At 51.3% G+C, this 10,590-nt stretch overlaps 1 protein-coding gene across 2 annotated transcripts in view; it reads right to left on the bottom strand.

The window, feature by feature from the left end:
- Nucleotides 1–10,590, bottom strand: part of DNMT3A (DNA (cytosine-5-)-methyltransferase 3 alpha) — an 80,066-nt gene continuing 69,476 nt past the window's right edge. For both annotated transcript variants that reach the window (XM_011950509.1, XM_011950519.1), the window contains 9 exons: nucleotides 10,288–10,471; nucleotides 10,031–10,115; nucleotides 7,691–7,836; nucleotides 6,769–6,859; nucleotides 6,431–6,579; nucleotides 5,272–5,357; nucleotides 3,109–3,178; nucleotides 1,877–1,995; nucleotides 1–597 (listed from right to left, as the gene is read on the bottom strand). In XM_011950509.1, the coding sequence (XP_011805899.1) occupies nucleotides 456–597; nucleotides 1,877–1,995; nucleotides 3,109–3,178; nucleotides 5,272–5,357; nucleotides 6,431–6,579; nucleotides 6,769–6,859; nucleotides 7,691–7,836; nucleotides 10,031–10,115; nucleotides 10,288–10,471 (1,072 nt within the window). In that variant the 3' untranslated portion in view covers nucleotides 1–455. The remainder of the gene's footprint in view (nucleotides 598–1,876; nucleotides 1,996–3,108; nucleotides 3,179–5,271; nucleotides 5,358–6,430; nucleotides 6,580–6,768; nucleotides 6,860–7,690; nucleotides 7,837–10,030; nucleotides 10,116–10,287; nucleotides 10,472–10,590) is intronic.

The following is a 10,590-nucleotide window of genomic DNA, read 5'->3' as shown; positions in this document are numbered from 1 at the left end:
ATTTCTATAGAATTTCCTTTTTTCCTCTCTCCCACCTTTCCTCTGCAAGGTATTGTTACTATTTTTCATTACTGATTTTTGCTGCAATAACCTTCTTGTTTCAGTCACAGCAAGAAACAAAACCCAAACAAACAGAAAATCCCTCTGAAAAGAGTAGAAAACAAAAGGTCTGATCGAAAAAAAAGGGGAGGGGGAGGAAGGGGAGGGAGCTTGGTTTCGTTTTTAAATAGGACTGAAGAATAACATTGAAAAATCAGGAGATGATGTCCAACCCTTTTCGCAAGGCAAAGCCCTCCGGTATTTCCGCCTCTGTGGTTTTTGTTTTAAATTCCTTTTTCTCTTCTGGGTGCTGATACTTCTCTCCATCCTCACGTTCTCGGTGTTTTATTATGTTTTGTGTTTTTTTGTTTGTTTGTTTAACTTTGTGTCGCTACCTCAGTTTGCCCCCATGTCCCTTACACACACGCAAAATACTCCTTCAGTGGAGCGAAGAGGTGGCGGATGACTGGCACGCTCCACGACCGGCCCAGCAGTCTCTGCCTCGCCAAGCGGCTCATGTTGGAGACGTCAGTATAGTGGACAGGGAAACCAAATACCCTGGGGGAGAAAAGGCAGAGAGGGCAGGATGAGTGCTGACCCGACCAGGCTGCCTGGAAGCCGTCTAACCACACAGCAGGACCCGGAGGACCAGCAGCTGCCCAAAGTGCAGGGACAGGGGCACTTGCACCCACCAACTCCCCTGACACCTGTTTAGTTCTGCTGAATCTTCTGCCCTTTACAAACAACCCAGCACTCGGATCACCAACCATGTGACAGGCACTGTGCTAGTTTCTGTGGCCTTAAAGGTATAAGGTCATCACTGCCTAGAGTTTCACAACCCAGCAGAAGTAAGAGTAATTTTAAACAATCCCTCAGAAATACCTCCAGGACACACTCTCCAGTTCTCCTCTCCTGCAGGGTTAGCTCGGCAAGGTACACCTCGAGTCTGCACGTAACAAACACACAGCCCTAGCATCCTCCCCGCTGAGAGGAGGGAAGGTGAAAAGGAGCCGAACTCCTGCCTGACTTCAGAAGCTGAAGGATTTCCTGTTTGCTCTGGTTGTTTGTGTAAATGGTTTCTTTGTCTGGCTAAATCCTAGTTACACTTAGAGAACAAGAAGGTCATCCAGCCCTGAGAGTCCCGTTTGCACCAAATCAGGGTGTTGAGGCTGTAAGGTCCGCCTGGCCCTATGCTGGCTTGGTTTACAAAAGACCTACAAAATTGGCACCACAAGTTAAGGAAGGTCCTGTTGCTGCAGCGGTTCCTTGGGGATCAGCAGGGTCTCTGGGAGACAAGGCAGCAGGGGATTCCTAGACTCCTCTTTTTTTTTTCCTTTGAGATGGAGTCTCTCTGTTGCCCAGACTGGAGCACAGTGGTGCAATCTCAGCTCACTGCAACCTCCACCTCTAAGATTCAAGCGATTCTCCTGACAGCCTCCTGAGTAACTGGGACTATAGGCACCCGCGACCATGCCCGGCTAATTTTTGTATTTTTAGTAGATGGGGTTTCACCATGTTAGCCAGGCTGGTCTCCAACTCCTGACCTCAGGTGATCCGCCTGCCTCGGCCTCCCAAAGTGCTGGGATTATAGGCATGAGCCACTGCTCCTGGTCCCTAGACTCCCCTTACTTAGGACCAGCCTTAAAATACACAGGAGCCTGATCTGCCAGGAGTCCACCCCAGGAGTCTGCCATGTTGAGAAACGCTTGATAAAACCCACTGTTCCCAGGACATGTGTGGAAAACAAGCCAGGTGGGAAAGGCAGGGGACCCCCCGGAGCAAGCACAGCAAGCAGAACAGCCCACACCGTAGTCGGATGCCAGCACAACCCAGGTACCTTTCCATTTCAGTGCACCATAAGATGTCCTCTTTCTCATTCATGAAGACGGGGAAATGCTGGTCTTTGCCCTGCTTTATGGAGTTTGACCTCGTAGTAATGGTCCTCACTTTGCTGAACTAGATGACGAAGAGGAGAAAAGAGGAATAAGCATGAAATCAGTCACCAGCCAACACTGGTCATGAGTCTACCAAGTATGTCAGGTACTCGCCAAACCCTGACAGGGCCTGGTCCACTCAGGGGGCTGGGTATGGCTCTGAGTGAGCAGAGTTCGCCAGGCAGGAGCCTCCGCAGACCCCACAGTCCCACTTTTCTTCCTTCTTGGAGGTCACCTGGCTAATCTTAGTCAGATCCATCTAGCCACAGACTTTTTTTTTTTGAGATGGAGTCTCACTCTGTCACCAGGCTGGAGTGCAGCGGCGCAATCTCAGCTCACTGTAACCTCCACCTCCTGGGTTCAAGTGATTATCATGCCTCAGACTCCCGAGTAGCTGGGACTACAGGCACCCGCCACCACATCCAGCTAATTTTTGTATTTTTAGTCAGACAGGGTTTCACCGTGTTGGCCAGGCTGGTCTCAAACTCCTGACCTCAGGTGATCCGCCTGCCTCGGCCTCCCAAAGTGCTGGGATTACAGGCATGGGCCATCGCACCTGGCCTAGCCACAGACTTTAGAAGTAGAAGCTGTAGCCACTATACTTTCCAAGTCTTCCAAAGAATTAGTTCTTTCAGAGGTGGAGTGACTTGTAGGCTAAAGGATGCCAAGTTACTGAGGGGCTCAAAGACGCTCTCGGCGCTGCCAGTGGTTCTGAATGCTGGAACCTGCCGACACAGAACCCAATGCCCCAGGTACTCACTCCAGGAGATTCCAGCTCCAGAGAGAAATGGAGCTTCCACATCACAGGAGGCTGCCCTGCTTTGAAGGCTTTTGTAATAGGTTTTAGCCCAAAAATTTAAAAATGAAAAAAAGAATAAAAAAAAAGCATAGCACGTCCAGGTCTTGGTAAAGACTCCTCAGTGTTTACCGGGGGTGATGAGCGACACTCACCAGGGAGGAAGGGCTGAAGGCCAGCAGCCCTGGGCCCTCCTCTGGCTGCCCTGCTGCATGACCCTGCACCCTCTCCTAAACTAGCTGGAGGAGCAGGCAGGACAAGGCCCTGGCCACACCTCCACCTCATCCTGCCCTTCCTTCTCCCTGCCCCCCAGCACAGGTTCTGGACGCTGGAGCTGACCTTGGCTATCCTGCCATGCTCCAGACACTCCTGCAGCTCCAGCTTATCATTCACAGTGGATGCCAACGGCCTAGGAGGCAGAAGAGAGACTGTAACAACAGAAACCTGGAGAACAGCGGGAAGGGCCCCAGCTGCACGACTCCCCTCCCTCCCCCAGCAGCCACTTATTCACAGGGTAAGACCCCCGCTTCCCCAAATCACGCACACATGCCAAAACCCTCTTCAAACTCCCCGCAAACACACGAACACATGCCGCAGCTCTACACAGACACAAATCCACCAAGTGTTAATCCTTAAAGGTAAATTCAAAAGTGGTCTCAAATTATGAATAGGCAGATAACACCTAGCAGAAAAGGAAAAAAAGCACAGCTATCTTTACATCAGTTAGTCTAAAACACACTGAGCTTTAAGCATCCCACTGCAAAGCAAGCTTTGGGGGTGACAATGTTTTGTATCTTGATTTGTGGTGACTGTTACATGGGTGTGACTAGATGAAATTAATCAAACCGCAAGCCTTAAATGTACAGTTTTAAAAGACTAAATTCTGGGCCAGGCACAGTGGCTCACGCCTGTAATCCCAGCCCTTTGGAAGACCGAGGCGGGCGGGTCACCTGAGGTCAGGAGTTTGAGTCCATCCTGGTCAACATGGTGAAACCCTGTCTCTACTAATAATATAAAAATGAGCCAGGTGTGGTGGTAGGTGTCTGTAGTCCCAGCTACGCAGGAGGCTGAAGGCAGGAGAATCGCTTGAACCTGGGAGGCGGAGGCTGCAGTGAGCCAGGATCGCGCCACTGCACTCCAGCCTGAGCGACAGAGCAAGACTCCCTCTCAAAAAAAAAAAAAAAGACTTAAATTCTGCTGTTCCCTGAAGACTAAAAATTCTGTGACATTAAACATGTCACTTCTCAGGGTGCAGGCCAGATAACTGACTGGCTGTCCCCTTCAACACTGACCTTTCCTGACATGTAAGGATATTTAAGGAAGGCTTCCCTGACTGGCTCCAGGATCTCAACGTGGGAACCGCGGGGCCTGCAGTCAAATCAGGTGCTCAACAGATGCCCCCGACTCTCAGCCCTGCATGCAGGACCTCTGCTTCTCCTAGAAGCTCAGAGTTTAGTATTTTAGAGTTGAAAGAAGCAGGTGAGAAATCCCCACAGGACCAAGGTCTGTCAGGAGACACTGAATGGTTCCATGAAAATACTTGGACCTCATTAGCCCATCCATTTCCCAATATACACATATAGCTTGGGAACTCTCGGTGGACAGTTTCAGGCCAGCTGCCCCAATGCCCCATCTCCTTCCCCTCAACAAGCCCTTGCCAGCAACTCTACCAAACATGTATGAGATGGGGAAGGTCCTCCAACTTCATGGGAATAGCAAGGAGGGAGACTGTTTGACTGAGGCTAGGTGAAACGATGTCTTCTAGTTATACCAAGCAGCACACCACGGAGGTTTAATACCCATGACTCAGAACACTCTGGAAGATGCTTCCCTCCACAATGGACAGGAACTGAGCGGCTCTCAGTGTGCTTTTGAATTGCCAACTCTGGACAATTTCTTTCGCCTAAAAAGCCTTTTTATAATGCCAGTTTTATACGTGATGAAATGAATTTTCTTCATTCCTAGATATTAAAATCTTTATCTGTGTAAACTAACTGAAGAAAATCTCTCCAAAAAAGGACCTGAAGCCAACAAACTGTGTGATTAGTAAAACTAAGTTAAGCAGAACCCTGAACTTGCATGCAGCCGCAGCAAGATGCCCTCTCCTGAAACAGGCTGTGGCCACGACTCCCCTTCCCAGCCCCAAAGCCATGCCCCATGGCTTTGCCTCAGGAGAATCTAAGAACCAGAGGGTTCGGGACACATCACAATGTCAGAAAACCAACTACCTAACTCAGCAGCACATGACTCTTCTTTGGTATAAAGAGAGTACGACTCTAAAGGTCCTGCTTTAAGACCACTAGTTGCTGATTTCAGACGAGTATTTGTTATACCCTGACTCCTCTTCCTCCTCAAGGAAAAGGAAATAAGGAACATGGCAGAGCAACTAATCATTCAGCAGAGGCTGGCCAGAGAGGGCCCAGCTCAGGGGCCCCCCAACCAAGGGCCATCCCACCTGCAGTCCCAGCCCACAGTCCCCCAGGCCCGGGAGCTTTCACCAACCTGTTCATACCGGGAAGGTTACCCCAGAAGTAGCGGGCCCTGTGTGCAGCTGACACTTCTTTGGCATCAATCATCACAGGGTTGGACTACAAAACAGGAGACGGTTTGAAGATGAGCCAAGGAGGAGCATGAAACAGCGCCGGCATGCTGCTGGGGTCGAGCCTTAAAGCCTCAAAGCCTCTTACTTCTCTCTCAGGAGCCACACACTGGGCTAGCCTGCAGCCTCCAGGAGAAGCTGGAATTACACCTAGCCACATTCCACAAGCTGTCACTGGAACGTTCTAGATCAGCATTGTCCAAATGAACTTCTGCGATGGTGGGATGTCCTCTACACTGTTCAATTCAGTGGCCACTAGCCCACTAGTACAGGTGGCTATTTTGTACCTAAAATGAGGCCAATGTGATTGAGGAGCTGAATGGTTAATGTTAATGTAAATAGCCGCATGTGGCTGGTGGCTACCATATTGCACAGTGCGGCTCTAGACTGTCCAGACGCTGGGAGGGCCCAGGCTCCAGCGAGTATGCGTGTGTTTACCATGAGCCCTGATTATAACTCAAATAGACACCTGCTCACACTTACAGTCAGAACACCAGCTCACAGTGGGACCCACCCCAAGACTCAGGAGCACGGGTGGGCTCGAGCTCCCAGAAGGGCCACTCCAAGTGCGCCTCTGGCAGCAGAAGCCCTCTGCACACGGCTCAGACTTGGCTCAGGGTTAAACGGGGACTCACATGGTAAGGAATGAAAACTGAGCTGAGTCCTGTTTTCTTCTTGGGTACCAAGGAATGAAGATAGGCCCTTCTTGCTCAGGGAAAACTGATTTGTCCTCTCAAAGGTCCCGGTGTGTAACAAACACCATACAGAATGCACAACCCCAAGAGTCTGGCGCTCCACCCGATTTAGTGACAGGTCCTTCAACCCCGGAGGTTCACACCCACAATGCCACCTCTTACAGTGAGACCACTGGCTCTTTCTGAGGTAGGCCTCTAACCCTGCTTCCTCCCTTTCTATCCGGGAAGCCTGGGGCTTCCCAAACAGGCCCCTTGCAAAGCAGAAGTCACCAGTCCCCAGCTCCACAATGCAGATGAGACAGGATGAAGCAGCAGTCCAAGGTAGAAGCCATTAGTGAGCTGGCCAAACCAAGGTTGCTGGCTATACCTCGAGAAATCGTGAGATGTCCCTCTTGTCACTAACGCCCATGGCCACCACATTCTCAAAGAGCCAGAAGAAGGGGCGATCATCTCCCTCCTTGGGCCGCGCATCATGCAGGAGGCGGTAGAACTCAAAGAAGAGCCGGCCAGTGCCCTCTGAGAGGTCGGAAGAGAAAGCCATCAGCTGGGGCTGTCTGCATAGGACAGTGGTGTGGCTCGGGCACGGGGAGGGCACGGGAAGACAGGGTCATCGGGAATAGCTGTCCCAGGGCAGAAATATCCAAGGAGGAAGCCTACGTGCAGAAGCACCAGCTGAGAAGGTGGAGGGGACAGGATGGTACCTACCGTAGAGGCCCTTGCGAGCAGGGTTGACGATGGAGAGGTCATTGCAGGGACTGCCCCCAATCACCAGATCGAATGGGCCCCACTCCTGGATCTGGGAGGATAAAGGCAACATGATGGGCCTGCTGTCCAGGGACAGAGGCAGACAGGAAGAAAGAGAAATTATCTGTGAACTTGGCAAAGAAGTCCTTTGAAACGAAAGAGGAGACCCAGCTGCTCTGCAGGCTCACGACCCTAACTGCAACCATGGACAAGTCCTAAACAAGAAGGGGACCAAGTTGGATCATTTCTCAGGCCAGTGGGGAAATTAGTATCACCCAGGCAGGCAACACAGCCGCCCAATGGGAAGGCGACCCACGTGAACGGCTGAGTCTGAAGGTACCTGGCACGCTGAGTGTCTTAGGCAGGGTGTCTGGGCCATGTGAGTGTCCTCCAATTGCCCTTCAGGACTCCAGAGGGCCTGTAGTCATGGTTAAGGGAAGACTCTGCCCGAGCCTCCCAGATACGGAAGCTGGTAAAGCTATTTGCCAAAAGTACTGGGAGGACAGGAACCTCTCTCTCTAATCCAAAGAGCTCTACTAGAAATGGCCCAGAAACCAGCCCAGGGAGTAGCCAGAGCTCAAGTAGGCACTATGTTGCCCAAGCTAGTCTTAAACCCCTGGCTTCAAGGGATTCTCCTACCTTGGCCTCCCAAAGTGCTGGCGTTATTGGCATGAGCCACCATGCCTAGCCCAAATTCCCATTTCAATTTGCCCTTTACCCTCTCAAGACAGAGAACAAATGGAAGATAAGGAGAAAAAGAGGCTGGGGCAAGGGGTGAAGAGAAAGAGGGCAAATGAACAAAATGAAAGGAGGCAAGGGCTGCCTCCAGGTGCTGAGTGTGCAGGGTGGGGAAGACGGGCTGCGCCCCACAGCATGGACATACATGCTTCTGTGTGACGCTGCGGACGTCCCCGACGTACATGATCTTCCCCTGGTGCCGCACCATGCCCACCGTGATGGAGTCCTCACACACCTCCGAGGCAATGTAGCGGTCCACCTGAATGCCCAAGTCCTTCAGCACCAGGAGCCCTGCACCAGCCAGCAGACAGCACCGTTACTTGGAGCCATCTCCCTGGCACCCTGGTCTTGGCAGGTGAGCCTGCTGGCCAACAGGACCCATGGGGTCAGCTGTAGACCCAAGTCCTGTCTTTTCCCTGAAGATGCCTTAAATCCTTTCTGGATCCAACTGGAGTATCCATAGTAAGGACATCGAGGCTCTGTCTCATGCCTCGTTTGGCCTGTCTGGAAGGCTGTCAAAGCTGCAGAAGACTGATCCGAGAGTACATGGTTCCAGGATCCAGGAAGAATCGCAGCTGACGTTTTGGGGGCCTTTTCTTTGTTGTTGTCCGTCTACAGCTTGGTCCTTCCATACCCTCTTACCACCTCCTGCTGCAATTCTACCCCACCCTTTGAGACTCAACCTGAATGCTCCCCGCTCCACAAAGGTTTCATCAATGCCCTGCCCCGCCCAATAGTCCCCTGGAATCCCCACCCCCTCCGCTGTGAGTCCCCAACTCTGTGCATCCCTTGCCTCCCCATCAGAGCAGTTTCCATTCCTCACTCAGCCCTCTTGTGGATTGCAAAGGTTCTTCCAGACAGAAGAGGCCTCCTTCATTGTGCTTCCCGAGCTAACCACACTGATTTTCTTACTACGATCCCTCCCCCTCCAGAAATGCTAGCCGAACTGAGGCAAGGAAACAATCAGAGCAGATACCGAGAGGGTCTCAGGAGAAACAGGGTACGGCACTGTTTCTGCTGCTCCCAATACGTCCCCCAGCCAAGGAGCTTTTACAGCCTCCTGGGGTGTGACATGATTTAAGAAGGCCTCAAGGTTCCAGCCTGGGATACAAAAAGCTGTAAATGAACTTTTCTAGGTTTACAGAAGAGCAGCGTGGAGCTGAGAACAGAAGACAAACGTCTGGCCAGGGAAGCCACCCGCTCCACCTCACCCTCTAACCAGGGTCCCTGGGTTGAGACCACCTATATATCTCTGGCCAAAGACACAGACTCTGAGAAGAGCTATTCCTTTCTCAAAAGCCAGGAAGCCCTTGGCTAGGGGGCAGGGCAGAGGGGTGGATGTGTCTTCACAACCTCCTAGGCGCTTTCTGCAGTGTCCAGAGTCACATGAAGCAAACAATGCCTACAGGGTGACCCAGCATCTCCTCAAGGTTTTCCTAAGGAGGGAGTGGTTCAAATACAGAAAGATATTCTATCACGATGCTTGTCACAGCACTACTTATAATAATAAAAAAACAGCAAATGATCTAATAGGGGTTCGTTAAGTAAATTATGGCAGTTTGACTCAATGGAACCCTACGCAGCACTTACAAATAAAGAATGTAGCTTTGGCCGGGTGTGGTGGCTCATGCTTGTAATCCCAGCACTTTGGGAGGCTGAGGTGGGCGGATCACAAGGTCAAGAGATCAAGACCAGCCTGGCCAACATGGTGAAACCCCGTCTCTGCTAAAAATACAAAAATTATCTGGGCGTGGTGGTGGGTGCCTGTAGTCCCAGCTACTTGAGAGGCTGAGGCAGGAGAATCGCTTGAACCCGGGAGGCAGAGGTCGCAGTGGGCCGAGATGGCACCACTACAGTCCAGCCTGGGCAACAGAGTGAGACTCCGTCTCAAAAAAAAAAAAAAAATGTAGCTTTATATCGCTTGACATGAAAAAGCAGTCATAATATAATAAATGCAAGGCAAGTTACAAAACCGTGTGCATTCACTACCCACTTAATTTATGTATGGATGTATGGTCATATAAACACACATGCACAGAAAAAAATCTAAAAAGGACATATGCCAAAATATTAATAAAAGGATAATGGGTGACTTAAATAAGCCTTCTTTAGACTATCTTGTGTGTAATCAAAACACAACAGAACTGTGTTACGTTTCTGTCTTGATGAGTCTGTCCTTGGAGGCTCTGTGAAATCTCTGTGAATCGGACTAACGATCACTTGATCCTCTACGGCTGAATCTTCTCCACTAAGGAAGTGCCCAGCAGACAGGCTGCTTTACCACCTATTTTACTTCTTTATTTTTGGTCAACTCTAAGTCCATGCACTGCATACGTTTTCACTTCACACACAAGTTTTGCCTTTGGGGTAATATTTTAACAGCTATGAAGCTAACGATCATTTCGTTTTGCCAGAGTTGCCCACACACCTCGATCCCCTATCCTGGGACAAGGTGGCCAGAACCTCTTGGGCCTGCACCCCTCACCTGTAGCAATTCCATCAAAGAGAGACAGCACCCGGATGGGCTTCCTCTTCTCAGCTGGGACAGGTGGGTAAACCTTTGGAGGATCCTAAGCAGTGAGCACAAAAGGTCAGATGTACGCCCAGTGGTGTCCCAAGCTCCCACCCAGCGCTGGCCCTCTAGCCAGGCTCCTAGACCCACACACCCCGTGCGCAGCTCAGGTCCCACAACCACAGGTCAGCCAAGGGAGCTCGAGACCACGCCCCAGGCCCAGCACTCACAAATTCCTGGTCGTGGTTATTAGCGAAGAACATCTGGAGCCGGGAGGGCCAGTCCTCTCGCCGCCGCAGCAGCCCATAGGTACCCTTGTGCCCGCACATGTAGCAGTTCCAGGGGTCTTCCTTAATGGCCGCCTGGGCAGCCCCCGGCCCCACCAAGAGGTCCACACACTCCACGCAAAAGCACCTGGAAGGAAACTCAGTGAGCAGAGGAGATTCTCAGCCCTGGTCCAGGGAGGCCAAGGTGTGCTACCTGGAATGGAAAGATCGGGTCTGGAGCATGGCTGGGTGGGGAGGGGGGGCTGT

Source organism: Colobus angolensis, unplaced genomic scaffold, assembly GCF_000951035.1.
Source record: "Colobus angolensis palliatus isolate OR3802 unplaced genomic scaffold, Cang.pa_1.0 Scaffold109, whole genome shotgun sequence".
In the NCBI taxonomy this organism is placed as follows: Eukaryota; Metazoa; Chordata; class Mammalia; order Primates; family Cercopithecidae; genus Colobus; species Colobus angolensis.
The sequence above is the reverse complement of the archived record's forward strand: the minus strand, read 5'-3'. Positions and strand labels throughout refer to the sequence as shown.